Source organism: Echinococcus granulosus, assembly GCF_000524195.1.
Source record: "Echinococcus granulosus chromosome Unknown EG_S00022, whole genome shotgun sequence".
NCBI classification, from domain to species: Eukaryota; Metazoa; Platyhelminthes; class Cestoda; order Cyclophyllidea; family Taeniidae; genus Echinococcus; species Echinococcus granulosus.
The window spans coordinates 1005819-1032522 of record NW_020170402.1 but is presented as its reverse complement, the minus strand read 5'-3'; the positions used below and the strand labels follow the sequence as shown (position 1 = coordinate 1032522).

Here is a 26704-nt window from a genome sequence, read left to right as displayed (position 1 = left end):
CCTACTGCTGCTTTTTGGGGGCTACTTTGGTGGTGATTCTTGCAGCACAGGAAGATGAGTCGATATGTGCAACAATTTTACGATGATGTGAAACACCCTTGGTGTCTTTCCACTAGGTTATTTGCAAAGCATTTCATCGCGGTAACGAAATGCAGACAGACCCACGCACACGTGCGCGAACGACGCTACACAGAGGCTAAATGGCCTATCACTCCATGTGCTGTATAAGATAATGTGTCATGGAGGAACATGTACAAGCACACTGGTACACCGATGCACAGATGGGTTTATGGAGGATGGCAACAACTGCACGGCTAATCGAGTTAAGCATACTTTTTACTACTTATCTGTTCAAAAATAGAGAAGTGGACACACAGAGGGTGTGCTGCATTGCAAATCGTCGAGGTAAGGCCATACGTAAAATTGGCGGTTCTCCCTCTGAAAGATGATCTATGTGGCAGTTCAACGGTCACTAGGGGGAATGGGGTGACTGAAGTCTTCATCTTGTGGGGATAAGCATTAAGCAGAGGCTCTGCCCCTCAGTAAATAACAACTGCACATGGGACGAGGGGTTCGCCGACCGGTAGCAATGGGATTCACACTATCGGTCGACAGTTTGAATGAGGAGACCATTCAGTGGAAGCGGGTGATTGTATTCCCCAAAACACAAAAGCCGGGTGTGATGTGGGAGGCATGGGTTGAGAACAGAATTGATGAGTCTAGAGCTGGTTGTGGTGAGAGTGAAAACGTGTATCTCCAACTGCTCGTGACTCGGAAGCAGGGTTTGTTTTACGATATTGAAAATATTAGAGAAAGATGCCAAGATTAGCCATTGACTCCCCTTTACAAAGGTGCCATGAGTCCCCATTCCCCTAGATACAAAACAACACAACATCAAGACTGAACTCAACAATTGTTGGTCATGTTATGTTCGTATGGAGTGCAAAATCACTTTGCAGGCGACTGGATGGGACGTCATAGTAGCGCCAGAGCAACAGGGTGTGGCACTTCAGAAGGGTGCGGATCATTGGAAGACGCAGGCGATAGTGTGCATGATGGTCCTTAATAAGTGGTAGGCGTAGAAAAGGAGAGGGAGAAGAAACGCACAAAGTAGAGACACGACGAATAAGACTACGAAATTGAACTAGCATCACTTAATTCCCAACTGACAATACGACGAAACAGTGATGTACTTCTTCGGCTAATGGAAAGCAACAGCTTAGCTGCAACACACTAGTGTTTGATATCTCTGTAGAAAGGCAGACTGCTGAGCACTGCGGCGAATGCAGCGTCTACAATGATGGTAGCACAAATGTGCGTTCTTCCGTAAAGCGTATTACTATTGTTAATTTGTTGCACAGTGGAGAGGACTGTGAAGTTGAAAACTAATGAGTCACATGATGAGTGGATCATAATTGGGTACTTGTGGTTGGAAAGTGAGAAAGATGCATGTGATGTCCACTGGTGTGTTAGTAAATGTAGTGAAGAGACCGTACTTTCACAGTATTAGGCAAGGTTTTAGCTATTTGCTGAGATGATCTGTGATTCGATGTGGGAAGTTTGCCGCGCGAGCCTGCTCACCAATGAGAAATTGAAAAGAGCTTGAGTGCTAGTGAGCGAGACTGGGGCAGAATGAGGTGAAACGGAATTTCCGCCGTAAACTGCCCAGAATCCGGCAATGGAGTATTCACTCCAACCGGTGCTGATAGGCTGTAGGGAGGTTAATTGCCACCTAAAGGCGCAAGTGCTTCATGTACACAAAAGGTGTTGGTTGATTGTCTATCCTGGGACAGTTCGCACTGCATGAGCCTACCGACTGATTGGGGTTTTGGTGTGCATGAATAATCGCGGTAAGAATGCCTTCCGCCTCCTGTCATTGATTCTCCACTTGAACGTAAATTGCAAATTTCGTTCCTACGAAAGTACTTACAGACAGGCACATAAGGAGGCGGATCGTGTGTGGTAAAGGTGAGAATGTCCCTGCCGAGCAACTTGCGTTGTTTCCCACCGGACTACGTCAGAAAGTGAGCAAAAATCTCAAAGTATTCAGTTCGGGAAATGTCTTGACAAACGAAACATCCAACTTCGTTCGTGGCACCCGTAGTGTTGGGCACTGTTGAACCCCCTCTGGACGCGAAACCCGTAAACCAAACAAACCAGCGTCCCTCCTTATTTCCGTTTGATGCTATCACACGCGCGGTGCGCAAACACCCAACGAATCAGTCAAGTCAAAGGAAAGTGGGTGTCGCATTGAGGCCGCATGATATTGGCGCCCCGTTTCGTCAGCCTCGAGTGTGTTTAAGAGATCTGTCCACCCCACACCTACACACAATTCCAAAAGCCTCCTCTCTTTGGCCACGGTTCCACTTCTGCATTGCGGTCAAGTTGCGGTACAAAGTGTGTGCATTTCTGCGATTTTACCGAAGGAACGTTGTGCAAGCACTCGCTCGCCTGCGTGCATGCACGCATTCCAAAACATGCTAGCGAAGCGCATGTTACAGAGGATATTAATTGCCTTTCGCCTTTGGTCCTTGATTCCCTTCGCTACTTTTACGCAAAACACATCAACAAAGGGTTAGAGGACGCCGACATGTGTTGGTGGTGTCGCTTTTTTTCGCGAAAGCTTGCACACGACTTGCCAAATTCGGTCAATTGAGTTTGGCATCATCACCTAGGAAGTTAGCGAATTGATATAGCCACCCTGCAGTTTACACTTTGACTACGTTCTCCCCTCTTGCGAGGATGTGTCAACGATTCTCAACCATTCAGTCATTCGGTCACTGTCTGTCAGGTCGGTCGGTCAGTTTGACTTAATGAAGAGATGGCGGTCGAACAGTTGTGGGTAGACATATCTAGATGGTCTATGTGGTCAACATGCGAGTGTGATGAAGTATTGAGCGATACAGAGCAAAGAGGTGTCGGAGCTGAATTAGTTAATAAAGGGGGATAGGGTGAGTGTTGTTTAGCTGAGTGAGTGAGCGTGTATGTCGTTCACACGCGAGTCCGTTTGAACCCTGAGTCACAACATTGCTGGATTTCAAAAAAACGGAATAAAGGGGAGTGCTTGTGGGCGCAGTGAAACATGAGAGCTGTTCAAGGTGTAAAAAGGTAGGCATCAAGTAGGTGGATGGATATAAGACGTCCCTTTTGTTGCGCTTTATCTTATCGTGGGAGTGGGTGGACTGGGTATGCAAAGTGATCAGCGGATGAATCAAATGGGAAGTGAGAGGGAAGAAGGGAGGGGAAAAACGTAGCATCATGAGTGACCTTTATACGCACATCCACAGAAGTATGGATGTTGCTTAAAAGTGGCATCTTTTGGTCCTTTTGATGCCTGTGTACTTTTCAGTTGGCTCTTTAATTAAAAGAAAAACAGGCGAGTAGGAGATTCTTGAACTGTTCTCTTTTGAAATGTATGCAAACCATCATATGCTAATTAACCTTTGCTTCGCTAAACGGCTATGAGTTATGTGGAAAGGAATCTCATAAGTGGGCAGTGAAATGGGAGTATTGATACGAATTTCGCGAAATGGAACCTTGAGATTTACGTAGTCAAAGTTAAGAAACTGGAATAGGGAGAAGGAACTTTGAAGGCTGGATGATATATACTCGGTTTTCTCCCTCTCTGTCCTCTGGTCCATTTCTGGAGATTCCATAAATAAAGCGCTTAGGAGTGCATTGATGCTTATCATTTGAGTACACGGTGGAAATCAAAAAGGATTATTCTCACGAGATTATTGCAGGATTGGTTAATGCTGCAGTGTTGCGAAGGCGTAATGCATGTGGCTGGCGTCACTTCACCTAACCTTACGTGAAGTGTGCACTAGTAGTTGTTATTTTGCACAGTGGTGTGTATGCGGAGTTCCACTTGAAACGTAGTCTTCTTCAACCAGTAAAAATTTGTGACATACCATCAAGGAGTAAATGTGGCAACTCCGTACTTACTGTTGTTGTTTTGGCAGCTATCCCCAATCGCCTTCCTTTGATGCTGCTTATTGTTAAAATGGGTGAAGGTCTGACCAAACTGCGTGTGTGAATCGTATTACCTTTCCATCACCATTTTTGCCATTTTTATCAAAGTTCTTTTAAACATCTTCAAATTAAATTTAAAACCGATGCGCCGAAAATCTATTTTTTGTAAAAGAACAAGCATTCAATATGCAATGAGCTAAGTGCAACAAATGGCCTATCACACCACTCTCTGTCATAGTGACCACAAAATCTTTTATAATTATGCGCCTCTCTTAAGTATCTCCAATGGTGGCATAACGAAGACCGTGTTTAACGCTTAGCTCAGCTATGGCCACTCTTCAAGGATGAGGCTAGTCGACTAATCAGCGTGAACAAAGCCACAACTACGACCAGCGCGTAAGCGACCTTAGAGGAATCAATCCGATGGCGCAATAAACACACCATGTGTGATAAACCCAAGTAGTGAAATAATTATAAATGGAATAAAGACGCCATTAAAAGTGCTGGCGAAATGTAGTCATGGTGAGCTGTCAAAATCGAGGTGAGTGGTATAACCTCCACGATCACGTAACTGCAGACCGGTGCCTTTATTTTTTCCAGTTAAAAAAATAATTTTTTACCTCTAATTATATTACCCAAAATCATGTTCACCCTTCAAACAAAGTTACTAGAGAATAGAGATGGTGAATAAAAAAACAATACCCACAATTTTAGAGCGATGTAGGGAGGATGAAAGGAGGATGGAGGTTTCTGGCATGGATGGTGGAATTTGTGGGAACTAAGGATGACAATAAATAGGTTAATGCATTCGAAAAGTGTTTCTATAAAAGCGCTTGACATATAAAATGCGCTGGCTAGTAAAAAACACCCAGTTTTAAAGGCCATTTCAAAAAGAAACATTTTCAGTGTGGAAGTCCTCCTGCTGTGACTGAAGAGTAGTCACTAAGATCACCAGGACACTATGGTACTTGTGAATCGGACAATGCATTCGTCTTCAATCTCCCGCGATTCGACTTCTACACAAGCAGTATGAGGTTATTAGTTTTTCAGCTGTTTTGTACGTTTGTAATAAAGCTACCTCCATAGCTGTATGAAATTCAACGTATTGAGAGATAAGTCAGATGCTTCAAAGCAAAGCAGAACGATGTAGGGGAAACTGAAACCACACAGTCAATTGAAAGACCAAACTCTGTACTCCCTGACTCAAAAAGTCTAATTTGCCCCTTCGAAAAGAAAACTTTTCCCAACATTGACTGAATGGATCCAGCATACATTTGAACACCATAAAGCCAGGAAACTATTGAGAGAAAATTGAACTTGGCCAAATTTACAAGCTTCACACTTATAGCATTGAAATTAGGTGATCTGGTCGAAACGAAAACCCAAATAACGGCGAGCGGAATCTGGAACTCTAACGCCATCAGAGGTTGAGAACAACAAAGACAGATCACTGAAACAAGTGGATGACCAGGACTAGGATTAGATCCATCTAGTCAAAGAAGCTGTCGAGAAATGACAAATAAAAACTCGTCCCCAGAACACGAACTAAGCCTGGCAATATCCAAAGACCACGCGTCACACCAAAATATTAACGGAAGAGATTAGAAGCAGGACCTGGCCACGTAAGAGACCACTTACCTTCAGAGTAGTAATGAATTCGACATTTACATTGGATTCCCCCTCACCACCACGAGCAATTTCCAATGTGGGTCGTCGAGCACTGGTCCAGAGACGCGAAGCGCCCCCGGTGCTACCGTTGACAGTGCTGCTGCCACCACCTACACCAGCACTACTTCGATTGGCGGACGCGGCGGCTTTCGATCTGCCGGTAGAGATATTGTCCTCTGACCCCTCTGCCACGTGATCGATGGCGTACCATTGCTCCGAGGGCTTGCCCATCGATTCGAGGACTTTCCTGTGAAATACGGAAAACTTATGCGGAAAACGATATCTATTTCGTAATTGACAATTTGACTACGTGCGATTTGACCTCGACGGTGGTGCCAGTAGTCCTACGGCCATTCTATGGCCGTTTACAATGACTTCACTTCCAAATCCGAATATCTAATGACACAAAAGACTACATTAGTGAAATCTGCAAGCAACTCTACTTCAAAAGAACAACAAATATAGGCGTATGATGCAGATGGTTAAATCCTCAGACTCAGAACAGAAGGAATACAGAATCCGCGACGACTTGATCAGTAGTGGGGTGAGCAAATCGAATTAATCTTTAGAGGCACTCGAGGGGATGGGCGCAGTACTCCTCAAAGTTGTGAGATGGTAGGAAGACTCGAACGGGGAGCTAAATGGAGTTGAAATGGCGACAAACCGAAAAGTAGGAATGAAGATGGTGTATAGCTTAATGGAGTTTTTTGATATTGAGTGCTTATAAGCATTGTCCAGGCTTCAATTAGACTTGGTAAATAAGGCTCTACAATGCAGTCTCCATTCCTAGTCAGAATAAGGGGTCAAATATCTAAAATTCGTAGTATTCGTTTGATTAAAATGTTAATAAAGTAGTTCATCTGCATAAATCAATCCAACAATCTGGTGACAAGGAAAGAACAATATCAACAGGAAACGGTCAAAGTCGGTGATAATTAGGATTAGGTTTGTTAATTGTCCCAATGCTTAATATTTAACCGTAGATACTAGCTGAGAATATTCACAGGTTTCTCATTCAATATCTTTAAGTTTTCATCCCAAAGAAACCACTTGAGGCGCCTAAAGCTGTCAAGAATTCCTAAAGGCCTTCCATCGGATTACTACCAAGCAAGGTACAAAGAATGCCAGGAGAGCCATTATAAAGGCACATCAATAGGAAAGAAGTCAGCTGGGCAAGGTGAGGGAGCCAGGAAGCAGAGTAAATTAGCCAAACTTTTCACTGACAAAAACTACTTGCGTGCCTCACTAAATCTGATAAAATGAACAAATAGGAGGCGGGCCAGTTTGCATACACTGCGTAAATCGGATGAAACACCAACCCCGGTGTTAAGGCAAATTATTATAAACGCGTCCAAAGACGAGACATAAAAAACGCAGTAAAGCGGCACCGTGAATAGCAAACATTGGTGGATTTTTATGAAGAAATAAATAATAGGAACATTAAATTGATTTCGACAAATTATTTACCAAAAATTATTCCACTTTTCAATATTGTCTTCTTTCTTGTGATTTTGAGATCTCCTTGGCCTGATTCCATCGTTCTTGGGTGTAAGTTTTCCATTTTTTTCTTCACCAAAAACTACCAATATTGATCCAATCCAATAATGGATCAAAGGAATATAAAGCCTTCCCGATTTCATTCTCTCGCTTTAAGCATCCCAATCACGTGGTTACTATTGTTTCAAAAAGGGGGCTGGAATTTCTAAACTCAAGTTTAAACATTTATGTTAATTTCCGCACACGTATTAGATCCGTTAAATGTGAGTCATCCAAAAGCGAGTAGAAACGAGTTTAAATGCTTCTCAAACAGGATATACGCTGCTGTGGAGCAAATTGAGTGCGGCTATACTGCTAGTAACGAGTAATAACTTGTCCATACTCGCCAATAGATGATGAAGTTGCGGTGCGAGGAGACACTTTGAGGCGACTATTCGCAACATTTAGTTAAAGTTGATTTCAGTTCATCGTTTTGCACCATCTCTGCCCCTGTTAATAGGCTTCTCAAGCACTTTATTCCTTTCTAAGATGAAAATCTTCTGCCGAAACGAAGCAGACGATATTAAGCAACTTGATGAATTTTCGTAATCTGTACAAAGACCAAATATTCGAAGCTGGCTATCCTGTGGAACGTTTACTCGAAAGTACAGCAGACCCTTTTATCCAAGAAGGAAAACAGATCAAAGGCTAAAGAACATGAATTTGCAATAACGGAAAAACCAGAAAAAGAAAGAATTTTAAGCTTAAAATCGGAGGAAAAGAAAAGATGCCTTATTCTATCCAAAGAAACAGTTCTTCATCCAATTTAAAAGCATAAAATCAAAAAAAATCCATAAAATTTAGTAAACACGCTAATATGACGATTTACAATTGACTAAAAATGCGTCCGCCCACCTAAAGCAATGCTTACAACGCTCAAGTGTCAAAAAGTAACCACTGTTCATCATGCGGTAAAATTAGAAGTTCCGTATATTATATAACATGTCCGTGGGTAGAAGACATGAGATAGTTAACTTAATGAAGGCATTTATTACAGTTTATGGGAACTAACACGAGGCCTAGAAGTTGAATAATGATTTCGTACAATTGGTTTGGTTCTGGTAGCTTTATCAACCCCAACCGCTGTCAGCTAGCGAGCTAGTTTAGTTACCTCTTCCAGATGGGTTCATCAGATGCTTGTTCACCAATGACAACTCGAATGAGTCGATTCATGAAGTTGTGGTTAAATCACAAGACACCTACTAGCATTTTTGACGCCTTGACATTTCTTGAGTCTAACACGAAAGACCCTGTCTAACAGACAAGGCATTTTACAATCAACAATGCCACGCGACATTTGTGTATGCATGCATGAATATGCATGACATTGTCTCGAAAGCCCAGCAAAAAGTACACATTTTTTAATCATATCTACCAATACGAAATAAGAATATAGGGCACTTACTCCCCTAATGGAGGCCAATACCTGGATAAGGAGCGTACTGCGACAAAACTTGTCAGATGAGCAAATAAACAAACCAGAACCCCATACCTAACGAAAATAGTAAATTTAGTCCGATACTGGAAGAGGGAACAGCAAAGAGAAGCAACTAGCACTTTGGCATTTTTACAAGCTGTTTATTCCTAGTTTCTCGATAAACAGCACGCCGCAATAATATTGAGTGACGAAAAAAATTCGTTCAGTTTTCAATCTGATGACGCGTGACAACTTGTAAACATTCATAAAAGGCTTGCAATTAAATATCTGTTTTCACCATAAAACACGCAATACGGTAATCCGCTGTGTTCTCCACTACTTCCCTCTCATTTTTCACCACCACATCTCATCACCGCAATCTTGTGGATATTTTACCCTTTCGCCTTTCAATTCAACCAAGTCAAACTCACACCTAAGGTTCCAGAAACTAACCTCCTAAAGTACCGGCCCTAGAGAGCCCCGAGGTGTCATGCAGCAGTAGAGGTGACGAATCACCCAAAGCCAGGGATGCCCTCTACTTTAATCAAAAACAGAAGTGTGTCACCATCTACCAAATATATTCCACATTAAAGTGCCATTAACCACTTCCACTAACGCACAACGTCATGTGGATGATGCAATACCTAGTTTAAGCCGACACTACGTGGAAGTCGTGAGAGTAGCTAAGATACTAAGTGTGTATTAGGAAACACGAGGCAATAGTAGTGCCGATATACCCTCAACTCCTTTCACTCATTTTTCAAATAACACGTCAAACGTTCTAAGCCCTCTTCTGGCTGACTAATTAACTGACTTGTCATGAAAAATAAAATTTGTCATTTCTTATTTTAGCGTTCGTCAAGTGACTGAACATATCACGAGTTATCAACAAACGCTCCCTTCACTCACCCACCACCGATCTACACTTCTGTGGCAGACAATGCTCCATTCCCACTACAGGCCCAACTGCTCACCTTCTAAAGGTCAAGAAATTAGGGCTGAGACCTATCATACAACTCGAATGTGAGTCTGATAATCTCTTCTTCAGAAGCGCTTACAACCAGTCAGCAAATCAGGCGGAAGACGACCCTCTTCTTGGTGTTATCTCACATCAATGCCTAACATCTCACACTTCATCCCGCACAACTTATTCGCGACAGGACTTCCACCTTAGGAGGGAAGGTGGGGAATTAAAACCTCATCCTCTTCTTATTTCTATCCTTATTCTCGTTCCCCCTATTCAGTACTCATTTCCAACTGATAGTTTTCATCGTACCAAAACACCACTACTGCATAGTCACGCGATCATATGATCACATGACCGCCCGCGAAATAGACGATTGACAATAGGGAGAGATGCAAGCGAGATGGATGATGGAAACAGAAGCAGTTGGAGCCGAGTTTCGGTTTCCGGAGTTAAACTGTCCTAGAAAAATGTAATTTACGCCCCTATTTCTTTGAAATCATTTTAGCAAATAAAGTACTTAAAGAGGCTTTCAATGGGCAATTTTAATTTTTTCTTTAAAAACCATACCAATTTTTAGGGCTACCTTATGCTAGGGTACCACTTATCACTAGGCACACAAGCCAGTGCGGCAAAAGCTCAGACCCTGCCAAGCAGACCTTAGCACTCATTCTCCCTGAAATGAAGCCAAACAGTAAGATTATCAAGTAGTGAGACAATGAAATATTTCAAGCTTGTCAATCTGGCGCAGACAAATCTGACGTAGCAAAACATAACAACCAAAGCAATGACTTAAAACTCATTAAATGAGTTTCAATCTTCATTTTCTATGACTTGAGGCAAACTCAGTAAGATTTGCAGGTATTGAAAAATGGTTAGACAACGTCTGAAAACTACGACGACAAAGAGACCTGAGAAGTGCAGACGTAAGAGCATACACACTTAGAGACGTAGGCACATACATGCAATCAAAAGGCACTAATTTGCACAAAAGTATAAATATAAGAGGTAAAAAGATGGGGAAGAAGAGGAGAGTACCTCCCATTCCACACTCATTTCCCTTCAAGGGAGGGAAATTTCCATAAATCGCATGTCAACGTGGGTAGTGCGGTTTCTTGTGTCACACGATTGTCTGCCCATTAGAGCCACGAGAAAACTCTAGCGCAGTGTAGCTGAATCAAATGAACTTGGGAACACACCCACACGTGACGAAGTGTGACCGATGCCCGCTTGAATGGAAGTTATGCTACATAACTGACTCTATATTTGTGTGTGATTCACATCTGCTGGTCTTTCAACTTCCCTGTTCACCTGCTAACAGTAAATTTTAGATTCTAGATCGATAATCGACACGAAACCTGTGATAAATTTGTACGAGATTTCTGTGGAAATGGTGACCACTTTCATTCACAAACACGTGTTTCCAATGTGAAAAGAAAATTGGTACAATGTGAAGTCCAGAACGATAAAGCAGACCGCCCTAGGCTAGTTCAGTCGTACCCGGAATCCCTTCTATATCAAAGTTGCATTTCAGGCATTAGTTAAAAGCAAGGATAAGTGAATGAATTTGGTGGAAAGATGAATTCCGTTGCTACCCCTTGAAGTTAGTCCACTTCCTTCTGGAGTCGAGGGAACCCGGTTTACCATGAACGCTCCAAAAAGGTGAATCATGCCTTTTTGCATGCAAGGTTTTTTGGGCGTCTGCCTTTAAGCGCATATTTTGGACAAAGCCCAACAGTTTTAGGACGTTGTCTGGTCCCCAAGATAACAGTACACACGAATTCATCCAACGCAGCTATTGCCAAAATAAAACCCATCTAGGGAGGTGTAACTAATGCAACCAGAAACGCTTTCAAATCCATCCCATCCTGTAAGTAATTTTGAAACCAAAGCGGTACTAAAGCTATGTTGAGTGTTGTTGCAGTCTTGGGCAATAATTCAACTCTTATTCCAGTACCTACACTCAGAGCGCCCTTTATCACCAGAGGAAAAGTATTTTTAAGCTTCCATATCTTCTAGCATCTTTAATTATTATACATGGGTTTTCTAATTCACAAATCGTTGCAATTAGCAATTGTTTCCGTTAATGTACCTATGATTAGTGAAGACAACTATTTAAGCACCCAGAATTGTTAACTGACCATGCATAGCCAAGTATCGTAGAATGACTTTACGCTCTAGCCGGTATCATATGCCAAGGCACGTAGAATCAAGTCACAACCACCAAAATTGTGCAAAAAATAGAATGGAGCATTTTCTCTAAGTGATACATAACTAGCTATTAGTGTAATTCGATTTGCAGCTCTATCTTGGAGTGTAGCTCGTACAGAATATGAACAGACCCGGAATGGAACCAATTTCAGATGTCTTACAGAACTAATCACTTACTAGTAAAGGATCACGGTAGCACCTTTAAAACAAAAAAATTCGACCGGCCAGTTGAATGTAACTAGAACGGTTGTGTTTAAGTATAACCTTGAGAATTCACAAGTATGTTAAATTAAGAAAGCCAAATAGGTTGCTTTTGAAATAAGATACTGAAAAGCCTTACAATGAGGCTTGTCTCCACTTAACCATCTATTGTTTCATTTAAAATAGTTTCCACTGCAGAAAAAATGCGCTCAGATTCAAAGTCTAAAGGCAAAAAGATTTCAACTGACAAAAAGTGCAACCTGGTTTAGTGGGAAAGGGACATCTGTAAGGGGACGGACAAATTTCAATCTCAGACTTTTCCCCTCACCAAGTATCCAAGAGTTGCCATTTGCTCGCTCCTCGGGTAGAGTTCGCATGAACCATCAGCTCTGACTCAAAAACATACAAGATTTTTATATCTGTCTTTCGTTTTCTAAATCTATCTCAGGCAATGCCAAACGTTTTCGGCCAATACGATGATTAAAGAGAAGCCACCCACCACTAACACTGGGAGACAAAGTAAAGGGCGTTCTTTTTAGCGCTAAGTTTGAGTGCCAATGACGCAATGACACCTAAATTTGATCAACCCAAGTTTCAGTTACAATCGTGGTGTCTCAGTTTCGCTATCCTAAAAAGATAGTAGTAGCTCAAAATGTAAAAACAAGCTGATTGATAAGTATGTGGTTACAGTGGCAAGCGGAATCAAAGTAGTGCAAAGAAAGCAGAATACAGCATCAGGTTTAGTAAATCCCAGGATGGAATGGCCGAAGGGAAGGGGAAGCTTCAAGTGGAAATAAACTTTCATTACTGTTACAGGGGAATGAAAGGTGGAGAATTTCTACATCACCTATGCAAGAGAAAAGTATAAATAGACAAAAACGGGTAGCCAAAAATATGGTAAGGTAATATCCACCCAACCAAACAACTTGTACAATCGATCCTACTCAGAACTAACTGCTATGATGCTTTCCAGACATTAAAGACCTGATGGTAAGTTGCTAAAAGAACATTAAACCCTGTACGAAACGTCACGGTGTTAGCGACCTTCAAATCTCTTCTTTAACAACTAACAAAAATGAGATATAGCTAAAAACACGAGACTGTTTCTCTGGTGATAGCCTAGCAAATACACATAAATTGCTTTCAGCTCCAAATCCATAAAAACAACACAATGATTATTTCTCGATTTCAGCTGGAAAAACACCAAAGTTTGTTGTTTGGGCCCATTTTAGCTGATGACAGATAGTATCAAATTAGAACAACTTTCCTCTGAGACACTAACAGCAAATATTGGATTTTGGCAAGTTCAAGGATGACGGTAGCTAGCCTAACAATCCCGGGACGAAAGAGAGGCCCAAGGCCAGTGATTCAGAAGAGGCCGCGAAGATAGGGAAGTTAAAAATGCCACAAATAGACGCGATTACTTCAAACCCCTTCTCCTAGAAATCATAAAACATCTGGGACCAACCTTTAACAGGGTTTAAAAAGATCTACAAGAATGATCCGGTGCTCCTCCACAACTAAAATCCAGCCAAGGAGTGGAGAGGAGAGAGGGAAATAATAGCTACCTCTCAGAGGAACCACAACAGTTTCTAATGTTGATAAAATGATTTTGTACAAAATAATAAAGCCTTCAAAATGAGAGAGGCAGTTAAGACAAAAGGATGAAAAATTTTACCACACAGAAACGCAGTGGCTTCATTTCTTTCCTTGGAAGTTGTGAATTACTTATGATGACACTAACGTTTAAAAAATCACACTAAAGACATCTTCCACTTCTCCACTGATAAAAGAAAACGCTGAAAAGTTGGAAGGAAGAATTAGAAATAACTTCAAACCATGAAATACGCATGACGACACCAAGTTAGCAAGGATCACTAAAAGGTAGCGATAGCATCAGGAGATCTAAACAATCCATGGGAGAGGCTCAATTTTAGGATTGCTATAGTTACGGAGGAGGAAAGGTCGTTAACAAGAAGTGGAAGCTAGATTGACTTAGAGCTATGGAGAATTTGCGATGATTCTGGAATTTAACAGAAATTAGTAGTATTCTAGTGGTAGACCTAAATATTCTCCAAAAGAAATCCAGTTATTTCCCCATACGACTAAAGATAGAGGACAATTCTGCTCATTTGAAATAGAAGGGAATGAATGGCGATGAAACAATCACAACACAAAATTTCAAAATAAGCTATCAGCCGAAGCACAAGACCTGAGTATCTCATGGAGGAGGCGGTACCCCTTTACTAATGATTGAAAATGAGGAAGAGATAGAGCCAACTTACGGGTTTTTGGGAAGGTCACAGAAGGCGCCACGGAAGCGGATGAAAGGTTCCCGCACTATACACCACATAGGAGGCAAGCAGGTGGTCGCGACGTGCCGCGCCAACGCGCTGGTCTTCGTCAGCTCCGAAATACCTGTGTTCAGTGGTGCACCATTCACAGAGTTAGGAAGAGTGCGCTGGAGTCGCACGATCTGGCAAGAAGAAAGAATACGATTGAGGGCTCCATCCATGCCGATACTGAATGCTATTTAGCGATTCCGTCGTGAGCTGGTACCATTCAATCGTACAAAGGTTGGACCCCTGCAGGGATTCGTGGCAGAAAGATGGAGCAGAATTAGCAATCTACTTAACAGCTGTCCAAGTTTCAGAATTTACAAAACGAACGATGTTAGCCAGATTTGGATCTAACGGTCTAAGTTTATACACTAAAAAATGTTTGTAATGTTACCAAAACGAAGTGGATGATCGGCGGAATTTTTTAAGAACTGAACTTCGTGGTAGCATGGAGCCCAGTTTATGCTTCAAATCCGCTATTAGCTTCCAAGCCTTTCTGTACAATTAGGGGAATTCTACTTCCAGACTGATGCGTACTACAACATTTCCAGGGCTAATTTGAGTTCTATAGTAGTAAACTAACTAATGGTGTTGAAATACGACTAATTCATGGAATTTCATCATGAATGCTAGAAGGCAAGACTTGATCTTTGATTGGTTTGGTCTTTCGTCACATACGTTAGTTTGCCGGTGATATAGTGCGCCACTATCTGGAATAAGACCAGTCCATTAAAATAGCCTCCTACTGCCTAAATGAAATTCAAACGGTACCACTTACTTTAATCATAAATTTTAAATACCATTCTAAGGCCTCATTCGCCTAGCTTGACATTGAGCATAAATATCCATTTGTAACCGCATCAAGAAAGAGGTATAGACACGATAATCTTTCACACGTTAAAAAACCCATTTTTCTTGTTCACTATGAGTTCCATTTGGTGCCAACCCCAAATTTGACCTTTGATAAGCATGCAAGACATGCGGCCCATTATAAAGACACGAATCTAATTTACTCATTTCAGTTCTGACAACCTCATGGAGGGGTTGGCATTCCGAAAAAGTGCATGTAATAATGCAAACGAAGCTGTTTATCAAGAATATGGAACCTTAAAAAATAGGGTGTCGAATAACTATAGATAAAGCACAAAATTAAAGTCGTCTGAAAATATTTATGTTCTGAATGAGATTTTGGACTCAGTGACATAAAAAGTCCGGAAAAAGTGCGAAATAATAAGAACGAGTTCAGGCGATCGCCTTAAATAATACATCGGTGTCAATACTATAAGCAACAGGTCGTAACAGCTGAGCTGATCAAAAATCAGACTGCTTAACAAGGGACTGCCGTCACTAAAGATAGCCCGGAGTTAAAACCAGTAGCACAAGTTTGAAAAAAACTAAACACCAGCTACACCGAGACAAATACCAAATTAGCTAGAAAAAAAGATTTTAAGTCAATAAACCAGCAAATTTGGGGAATGAAAGGGAAAGTGTAGCCAGAATATGGAAGTGGTGGAGAAATTGGGATAGAATAAGACAAACAAGTGACATACCTTTACATCATCAGGAGGAAATAAAACCAAATCTCTATGAGGGTCACTCATTATCGAGGCTTTATTCTGCACGAGGTATTGTTCATAGTCGATCGGTTCGTAGACGCAAGAGATTTTCTTCAGAAAAAAATACGTGAGTATTGGACCCAAGCTTAAAGTATTTGCGAATCTATAGCCACATTCGGATCGACTAGCTAGACTTAATATTGCCCACTTAACCCTAAGTGGGAAATTACAGGTGAATAAAACCTGGAAAAGGGAAAGTGGTAAAAACTACCTAAACACTAGCCAGAAGTCAAGAATCGGGCTCATGATAACAACTCCGAATGCAAAGTTACTTACAAAATTTGAAAAAGTATCCTTCGGAGCACCTTCAATTTCGGCGGACTTTGAACTGATTACTCCACCATGGGTAAGACGTTGAACAAATTTTCGTTGCTTAGACATGCTGAATAAAATCCATTGCTTCAAAACAAAGGAGCAGGGTATGGTTCAAGTGATTTCTGTGTTCGGAAGACGTTGTTAAATCTTCTAGGAAACTTAAAATTGTCGTAAAATCTATGGCCACACAGACGACAACCGACAAACATGTACCAACACAAGGTCAAAATATTCCGATAACCCACACTCGAAGGTAACTGATATAAACCACAAGAAACCTATTAGTAGTTGGTTTCTTCAACAAACAATTGTTATTTTGGACGTTATGATGGTCGTGGCCTCATGATGAATTAAATGTCCAATTTAATCCATCATTTTTATGCAGAAGTGGAGAAATAACAATCTCATCGTTGCTCATATTGTGCATTGCATTGATCCACTATTTCGTATTTAAACGTTCATTTAACCACCAACCTATTGAAAATAACGTAAGGTTTGAGGTATTATATGCGCACCGTGGCTTGCTTATTTCTGCAGTCAAAACCTATATTAGAACCGAAACCTATATTAAAATTATTCTAAGTGAATGGTACTACTTTTATACTGAGGTTATTAACGCAAATTATCAGAATACATGACGTGCAATGATACTAATTGTAACACGTTGGTTGTTCAACTCTCAGTTTTATTAAAGGGTAGCTCTGTGCCATGGTCATTGTACCTTCGTCGGGACAATTGCCATCTACCCCATTCAAGTAGCCGCAATCCTTCCTGTATGTCAAATATGTGTATTTCGCCTCATGTTCATGTTTTCTTTTGTCTTTAGCGAAGTCTCTAGTTGCTACATTAGTGGCTGTGGAATACAAATCAGATCTTAAACTACACCAATTCCTATTTCTGCTACTGAGTGATAAACCTCAGCGAGAGGGTGGAAGAATCTGTAACGATCCAAAACAAAAGGGCTGATAATGACGTCTACCTTCAGCAACTGACCCGGTCCCGTGTTCTGAAGGAAGGCTATTAACAAGTGAAGCGACACTAGCGGTGACTATGAAACCTCTGAAAAAGATCATTACAGAGCTATCTACAGCACTTGCATGATAATATTAGTTTTATAAAGACGCTGTACCTTTTTTGCTTTTTGAAGCTTGATATCTCCCATATTAATATGGCTGAGTAATACTGAAGTGAGAAATAGGTGGCAAAGAAGTACAGACGTGGAACACTATCCGCATGGAACTGCTTAAAATTTTATCCCTTTTATAAAAATGTGCCTTTAGGCTAGTATTCCTGCTTCCACCTATGGACAAGCATGATGGCTTGCACTGTTACCGCCCCTTGGTACAATTCCCATTAGAGACGAAACTCCAGGTTTGGTAGAGTTGCTCAGAGTAGTCAGAAACATTGTGATCAAGCACCTTCTTAGCTGGGTAAAAATTTGATGACTAGGTGGGTTGGCTCGTGGGTATTTCTTGCAGTAATGATTACGTTGTGATGGTTGAGACGGAAGAATGGCGAAGGGAAGAGCTAGTTTTGGTAAAGCGTCCCGGCCATTGTATCTTCGTCGGGCAGGCTAACTTTTAAGCCCTCATTACCCTCAAACCCTGCCGTACATCATATCTATATATTCTGCCCAAGTACTGTCTTTCTTTGTCTCGGGGCTTTGCACTAAAAACTTTGGTTTTGCTGTTGTCAAATGGCTACCCGATTTAATTACTCCGTGCTTTATTAACTAACACCAGCCTTTAGGGTGTTGGCTAATCCTTTGTTCCTCAACAAAATGCTTCAAAAATCAAATTCCGAACTCAAGTGAAGCAGGATGTAAGACATGAAAATGGTGTATGTTCCATTGGGATTTGCTACCCATTAATTAATTGATTTGGTTTAAGAAACTAAGCGTTGTACCTAAAATTAGATATAGTAAAGCAATTGCATTCCGTACTAAGTTGTAATAAGTGTCCTAAAAGCCAACTTTTGAACTAATTTAGTCGGTTTAGATTATCATTCAGTGGTGACCTTAATGAAATTGTTGTTAAAACACAAAGCAATAGCAAATTATGTCCATAGTTGGCTTTTTTGCGCTCAAATAAGTGGGCGGTGGAAACACAGTCCTATTTGTGAAAAACGTTCCCCGCATAGACCTACTGATAACCGTGCCTTACCGTTATAATAATCTCGCGATGCGTTCACCTTCATTCTGTAAATTGTTTTCTGTAAAGTAATATGTAAAAAGGTTACGAAATGGGATTTGGGTACAATCAATTTGTTTTGATCTTAAAGCCCCGCTAACGGCAAAACACCCTCATTCATTTAACTACCCAAAAATGTACGATTATGTGCCTGTTTTAATGCGTCAAATGCAAGACTTGAAGCGACAAACTAATAAAGCTATTATTTTTTGATAAATATATTTTATTTTAGTATTCCACGTTAAATTTAGTTTTTAAGGTCAACAGCGGCTCCTATTTAATAAGAATTTGAACATGTGATCGCCAGTGAAAGCACTGCCCTTCTCAAATCGCCACTCCCATGGGTGGATCATCTTCATTTCCAATAAATGTTGAGAAAATTGGCCTTTTCGGGTGGCCCAGGAAAAAAGATGATTCCAAAGGCAGAACAATTCTTATTAATAGCATACCCAGTCAAGCCGAAGAAGCCTCTCGTATTAATAAGCACTTTTGCGACAACAGAGTCATCACCTCTCATTACACTTGGTGGAATTTTTTTCCTGTGGACCTATATGAGCAATTTCACATCATTGCAAACTTTTTTTTCCTTCTGGTTTCCATTCTTTACTTCTTCGGGGAGACTCCGATAAATCCATTAACAACGATTGCGCCACTTGTGACCGTTATTGGTGTCTCGATGATCAAGGATGCTGTCGATGATATGAAGCGCCACAAGACAGATCGTGAGTTTAATAGAACTCCCTACTTAGTCTTAGCCCACGATCCAGATGGACAAACCTCAAGATGGGAGAATCGGCAGTCGCAAAAACTTCGTTGTGGGGATATCATAGTTTGCTTTGAAAATAACTCTTTTCCTTGCGACATGTTACTTCTTGCCTCCAGCCATTCCAATGGTAAAGTTTACATTACAACAGATAACCTTGATGGCGAATCCAGTGTGAAAACCACTAATACCTTGTCTTTCACCCAGTCTGCTCTAGTATCAGCAGTACAGCATATTGAACAAGAACAGTATGAGGACATTACAATTAATCTCCCACGCTCGACGATAGTGTGTCAGAACCCCAACGACGACCTAAAGTCTTTTGAGGGCAGTCTCAACTACGAAGAGGAATCGACTCCTCTCTCACTGAACAATCTGGTTTTACGTGGATCAAACCTTCGTCATACATCCTTCATTCTTGGTGTCGCTGTATATACTGGAGCTGATACCAAATTATCATTAAATGGCAAGCCCGGCTTTCGAAAATTCTCCTCCTCTTCAGGAAGATTCAACGCAATCCTACTAGGTTTCATGGTGTTTATGTTCCTGATAACCCTTCTTACAACCATTTTGCACTTTGCTTGGAGACGTTTACCCCTTGGATCAGCTTGGTATATCCTTAATTCACCCATAACTCCCTGGAGGAGGGTCGAGCAGTACCTCACCTTATTGTTCATCATTAACTACCTCATACCTATCTCAATCATGGTGACTATGGAGTTTCAACAATTGTTACTGGCTCTATTCATCTCCAAGGACATTGAATTTTACGACCCGGAGACTAACGAAAAGGCACAAGTAAATGCCACAAACCTTGCTGATGAACTTGGACAAATTGAGTTTCTGTTTAGTGACAAGACTGGGACACTGACACAAAATAAGATGATATTTAAGAGCTACAGTCTAGCCAACGATCCCCATATCTACAACGTGGAAGAAGGTGGCTTATTTATGATGCGAGATGACAGTAAAACTGTCTCAATTTCGGAAACGCATAAAGAGGACTCCACCGCATTACAGTCAGTCAACGCCACCAACTACTTCTCATCTTCAGAAGAGGATGATACTGATGAGTTAGGAGATAGTAATATCTGGCAGCATGGACTTCAGACGAAACAGCGCGTGTTCAAACTATCAAAAGAGGCGAAACAATTTTGGCTCAACGTCGTACTGTGCCATTCTATCGAGGCTAAGATTAAGATTGATAAGGAGACTAACGAAGAAGTTATCACCTACAATGTAAGTTTCTAAGCTTGGTCTAGTGATTGTAGCTTTGTGATAATAAGTGCTGATTTTACTCCCGTTAGGCAGCCTCCCCAGATGAAAAGGCCCTTGTCGATGCCGCAGCAAAAGTTGGTCTCATCTACCTTGGAGTGGATGAGACGGTAAATAAAGCTGGAAAAGAGTACAATATTCGCCTGGTTCGCTTCAATCCGGGCGTTCTAAACGAAAAACAAAGTAATTTGAAGACTCGGCGCTACCGCATGGACGCAGTCCTCGAATTCAACTCTGTCCGTAAACGCATGTCAGTGATGATACGAGATGAAAATGGTCGATGCTTTGTCTACACGAAAGGTGCTGAAGTGGCGATGTTAGATCCCAGAGTGAGTTCCTTATATTCTGTGTACTCTCCTCTCATTTTCTACTGCTCCTCATTACCGTATCGCTTTTTTTACAGCGATGTGGTAAGACTCCCTCTCACGTAAAAGATGAAATCATTCGCAAAGTGACAGAATTCGCGATGTCTGGCTTGAGAATCTTAGTTTTCAGCGTCCGTGAAGTGGACTCTTATACATACGAGTCCTTGTTGCAGCAATTGAAGAATGCCCAATGCCAACTCGGTCCAGAGCGAGCACGAGCCATCGATGACGTTTCTGCTAAGATTGAATCCCAAATGACGCTAATAGGAGTTAGCGGTGTGGAAGATAAACTCCAACCCGGAGTTAAGCGTTGCCTCCAAAGTCTCATCTCGGCGGGCATTCAAGTAGGTGGAGATTTGTCCTACTTCCAAGAAAAACTTAAGTTTGATAGCTAAACGCTATTACTTCTCTACGTAGGTGTGGGTTCTCACAGGTGACAAAGAAGAGACAGCGGTTCAGATCAGTCAGGCAACTGGTCACTTTCCCCCAGGGACAACCCTGATTCGCCTAACAAATGGGCAGAGTGTGGACGACGTAGGACGTGCGATCTACGTTCAATTGGAGGGTATGAAAGCACGTCTGGAGGTGAAGAGAACACGGAATAGGTTCAAAAACCTCTTTAAGATGAAGATGGGACAGCAAACAAATGTGAGAGAGAAGATGAGTGACAGTGACTCGGATTCCTCCGTCTCATCTCCTGACTCCACCGACATTGAGTTTCCTCCGAAAAACAATGCCACTTCCGTATTTCACCGCGTCATACACGGCTTTCGAGCCGCTTTGGCAGATGGTCTTCGACGTCACAGACGGAAGAACCCCGGTGGAGCTAACGAACCCGTCGGTTTGGTTATCGATGGTACAACTCTACGCTACGCTATCATGGTGAGTGCTTCGGTGGTGACAGCCGATTATCAGTGGTGATAGTAGTGTGTTGAGAGAGGAATTAACATCTCGACAAGACGAAATGCTCCAAAGAGATTTTCATAACAGGGCATTACGTCTTAAGTGTCTACTTCAGTTATCCTGTTTTCACTTCTGTCGAACTTTCCGCAGTAATTGAACCTTCAAAACTGGGTTTAAATCAAGGCTGGAATGAGATGAAAGGAAGAGGTGTTGCGCCGCTTTGCCCATCGTTGCATTTGATATGAATCCGCACACTTTTGTGTGCCGTTTATGGGTAACAACAATATTCCATTGCTCTCACTATTTCACTTCGTGACTGAAGCACATTGGTAATCCAAGTTTGACCCACAGCCACGAATTTTGGAAATGATCAGTTTTAGGCAGTGGTTTTTTTTGGCACGCAACCAGTCAGTTATTGATATCAAGTTCCCTGTTTACGGCTGTTTCCAAATGTGATGCATCTGGCTTTGAATGGTTCATCACCTCATTACCGAAACCAAAGAAATGGCTGAGCTAACTTCTGGGTGGCACGTTTTGCTGTGGCATGGCACTTCTAGGTGCTTCTGGAGACCTGGGTATACCTTGGACTCAATTTGGCTGACAGGCAACAGGGTAAAATCACATCGGCCAGACTGCAGTGATGAGATGTAGTAGTTGAAAATAAGATGGATGTAGTAGGGAGCACAATAAATAGGCTAGTAGTGACATGGCCGCACATCTATCCATCCTGCATAATGCGGGCATATAAACAGTCGCATGTACTTTACAAAGCCTCAAGTTTCGCCAAAGTATAGCAACGAGGTAGATTGAAACCTTGACGTTGATTACCAGATAGGAGTATGGCTTCATGCCACTGCCTAACAAATATATTTATTTGCATCACCTTCCCCGGAGACCCTCTCGATCATCACAATTTAACCACCTACAAGACAGAAACGCCGTTCACCCATTTAAATGTAGATATTGAGAGAAGTTTTCTGGAAAGTGTTTGGTGGAGCGCAATAGTCTTTCCCTTGCGAAGTTTCCCAGATTAGGATTATTAAAAGAATTACCTTGGGAAGTAAGCTTAATGAAGGCGATTCCTCATAACACTCCCACCCAATTTTATTTGGCTTGACTACTGAAGTAATTTAGTTCAAAAAACTCCGCAGTGATGAATAAGTTGCACTCGCCATTGCTTTGTTATTTAATCACATTGCAAGTAATCGGCTCGCTATTCATTTTTAAGCCGGTGCTTCGAGATCAATTCCTGTGTCTCTGCATGAACGTCACCACAGTGTTGTGCTGCCGCATGACACCACTGCAGAAGGCTGCGGTCGTACGTCTGGTGAGCCATGGTTTGGACGGTGTTGGTGGTGGTGGTCGTCCGGTTACGGCAGCCGTCGGGGATGGTGGCAATGACGTCGCTATGCTTCTCGAGGCTAGTGTTGGTGTCGGTATTTTTGGAAATGAGGGGAGACAGGCCGTCAGAGCCTCGGATTACGCCCTACCACTCTTCAGGTAGAGCCTGATTGCATTCTATTAATTTGCATCATTTCTCAGAGGAGTTGGAAGGCTGGAGAAATCCGCTATTAGCACTTTTTAAGAATTCGTGAGTCGAACGAAGAACTGTGAAAACTCGTCGTTTTTTGTACTACTTCCCCCTCCAATCCCTTCAGACACCTTCGACGTCTGATTTTGGTTCACGGTCACTGGAATTACTACCGTATCAGCATGACGGCGAATATCTTCTACTTCAAGAATGTGGCTTTTGTAGCCATTCAAATTTACCGAATGTTCTACGATGGCTTCTCAGGTCAGTCCATGTTCGATAGCCTTCTCTACACCTTCTACAACCTCACCTTCACCTCGTTTGCGCCGTTCGTTTTTGGAATCTTTGAGCAACATGTTTCATCCAAAGATCTGATGCATCGTCCCTACCTTTATCGTCTCGTAAGTGGCATTAATTCTCTCTTTATAACATCCTATAAATATCTTTTCCTTTTCTTATCTCCCTTTCCAACTTTCTAGATGAATCTATCGGCAAACCTTCGCTGCTGGTACATTCTTCTCTGGATTGCTGACGGATGGTGGCATGGGACGGTCATATATTACGTCTGTCATTACGTCCTTGCCGGTGGAATGAACTTCTCAGACGCTCATTTTTTTCAGTCGGGGGTCTCCTATGCTGGCGTTGATTTCAACATGTTCGGCAACGCCTGCTACATTTACGTGGTAGTGACGGGAACAGTGCGCATTGTTGTAATGTCGAGATACCTCAACCGGTTCATCATCATCGGTCTCTTCGTCACCGGAGTTATGAACCTCTCTATCATGTTCATCTATCAGGTGAGGTGGGACCCGACTCATCTCATTTCATAATCTGCACTCAACATCTGTTCATCACATTCTGGATTCAAGCGTATCATCCGATTTCGGTTGCAGTTTTTGCATTTTCAGTCGTCATTTAAAAAAGAAACCTTTTCACCTCTTTTTGGGTTCAAAAACAGACTTCTCCAATATTTATTAAGTGACCATCGTATGATTTCTTCAACCTGATACCCCCTACTATCAAATGAACTATTTTTAGCCTTCTATACTTGCGTCACACATCTTGATAAATATTTTAGACCTAGACAAGAGTCATTAAATTGTCTATGAGCGCAATATTCGTTTCTCCTTAAATACCCAAAGGAGATAACAATCGAAGGGGAGGACCAGCTTCATAATGCCTGTCCTCCTTGAGAAACCAACGGTCACTAACACAAATGGTCAACTATGACAGTAGCGCGCTGAACTTTGCTGACTATGGTGACTTACTTGAATCACGGATACCAAAGATGCAATTCCACATTTCCCTCTCCTATGTCACTATAAGTCGCTGTGTCTCCTTGGTCACAATTTGAACGGCTCTAAATGGCAATTACCATTTTGCCCTTTAATTGTTTCTCACAATGGGAAGCTATACCCATGCATTTCATTGAGGTCTACTAAAAACTCCTTTGGTCAACGCTGTTTGTACAGTGAAGGAGATATGAGGACCGTAGCTGCCAAATCGACTTACAAGAACTGTCAGTCACTGACGACCTCAGGTACAGATGTGACCCTTAAATAAGTCTCATAAGATGGGAAAAAATAATTCCTTAGTACTAAATTAATTGAACTTGAGTCCTCCATTCTCCTCACCTCTCACACAGTCCAAATGCATTGACTTTTACAGTTCGTGTTGTGAGGGTGTTGACATTTATGTGTATGTAGTATGCAACCACATTTGGGAAGTGGTAGCTTTTAGCCATGACCTCTAGGATCACTTTTTACTGCTCACGGTGTGCCATTGAAACCACCCAGACTTTTCAAAATAACCTGCCAACAACCGCCTGGAAGTCGACACCACGCCAATGCGCATGTTTGCCTAGATAATGGGGTGGCAATTCTTTGGTAGTGTAAGCACTCACTTAGAAGTAGGCATTTTTCAAGGTAAAGAGATCAAACCTGATGAGAATCTTGGCATTAGCCTCCAAAGGATGACAAAATGAGCTACTTTCTTTCATTTACTACTTACTTAAATGAAGTCTTTACTCCGAAAATGGGCCATTTGAGGTTCCATTTCGTGTGTCCAACTCTCATTCCTTTGAATTTCCTGTCCTAACTAAAAGCGACTGACTCTCCAAACCACCTTCAAGATCCCCATTCTTCTTTTACGCTAGATGGCAAGTCTTTCAAAGTGTGTGAGTATAAATTGCCTCAGATTCCTTCATATTTTAGTAGTTGCCAATATTTGGCTTTGTGCAGTTGAGGGGAGAAATTCTTGATTTTCCAAGAGCCAGGACAGTAAAAATGGTTTATTTTAGACCTTCGGCGGGACATCCACCTACATGTACATGAACTATGTGTACCTGGCCTCCTGCCCTGCATTCTGGTTGTGTCTGCCATTGGTTTTGGCTCTCACCCTCCTCCCAGGCATCCTTTGGCGTATCAGTTCCGATGCCTGGTGGGACTTTCAGATCGCACTGAGCGGAGTGAAGCGGATCCGCGAGAGACGAAAGCGCTACGCCTGGCAGAACTTCGTCACTCGGGTCAATTCTGCTCCCTGAAAAACATCCCCTCCGTGGTGGGTCGTCCTGTTCATTTGACATGCAGAAAACCTAGGTGTGCTAGTGTTTGTGCCTCCCCTGAAGACCATGTGCTATTGTAAGTCTTCCAGAGTTCATCCCTGCGCAGATCACCACCATTCTGAGCTGAAATAAAAAGATACTTCCACACATTGGGGTCAAACTGAATCCATACTTTTGTCTTTTTTAGGTAGAAATTCTTCCTGAGTTCACGAAACTGTCAATATTTTTATTTTTATAACTGCCAACAAACCACTTCCTCCCTTCCCCCTTCCCGGCCTTTCCTATCTTTTCATGCACACAGAACTATATGTGCTCAATTAATTCCGTCTTTCTCTGTATTAACCATTCACTTTAATCGCCTCCCAGGTTCTTGTATAGTTTTGTATCTTTATACAAAATCCACACTACGTAGGTAATGCAGGAGAGACTGTTTCAAGTCGACTGCCAATCCGTGGCATCAATTATTTGTTTTCTAGCAATAAATTTTATTAATTAGGAGTCAATTTGATAACAGTACTTGTGAGTTGAAAACAATTTGTCACACTTACCTTAACTCCAGTTACAGTGCATTAAATACCAGCTGCCAGGTGATATGTTATTTAGCATCGTCGCAAGCCGGGTTAAGATCGCCAATGGCATTCACGAGAGGCGAGGGAAAGTTCAAACTAAATTATTGAACTGGGATTAAAAGATCTACTCCTACTGACGAAGCTAGTATTCTTCTATCCACCTTGATTTTGTGCCAAGCGCAGTTTGATACCTTTTTTCCATAATTTCTTTACGATTGCCGGGGGATGAGATTCACCTTAAATCCATTTATTCTCAAAAATAATGGATTCGACGGCGTCTTGGAACCCTAATTTCATCAGTCTGAAG

General features: G+C 41.8%; 2 protein-coding genes across 2 annotated transcripts; one reads left to right on the top strand and one right to left on the bottom strand. All coding sequences in view use genetic code 11, as the record gives it.

The window, feature by feature from the left end:
- Positions 1 to 1233: 1233 nt before the first annotated feature.
- EGR_03953 (Dedicator of cytokinesis protein 9) lies at positions 1234 to 16305 on the bottom strand (the record flags this gene model as incomplete). Its single annotated transcript, XM_024493202.1, has 6 exons — positions 1234 to 1292; positions 1931 to 2012; positions 5611 to 5887; positions 14255 to 14445; positions 15859 to 15975; positions 16201 to 16305. The coding sequence occupies 6 exons, from the start codon at positions 16303 to 16305 to the stop codon at positions 1234 to 1236; spliced, it is 831 nt and encodes a 276-aa protein (XP_024352474.1).
- Positions 16306 to 18768: 2463 nt separating this feature from the next.
- Positions 18769 to 25807, top strand: EGR_03952 (Putative phospholipid-transporting ATPase; the record flags this gene model as incomplete). The annotated part of the gene is made up of 9 exons (XM_024493201.1): positions 18769 to 20430; positions 20499 to 20795; positions 20870 to 21175; positions 21249 to 21713; positions 22292 to 22346; positions 22886 to 23234; positions 23393 to 23666; positions 23745 to 24062; positions 25565 to 25807. The coding sequence occupies 9 exons, from the start codon at positions 18769 to 18771 to the stop codon at positions 25805 to 25807; spliced, it is 3969 nt and encodes a 1322-aa protein (XP_024352473.1).
- Between the last annotated feature and the right edge of the window lie 897 nt (positions 25808 to 26704).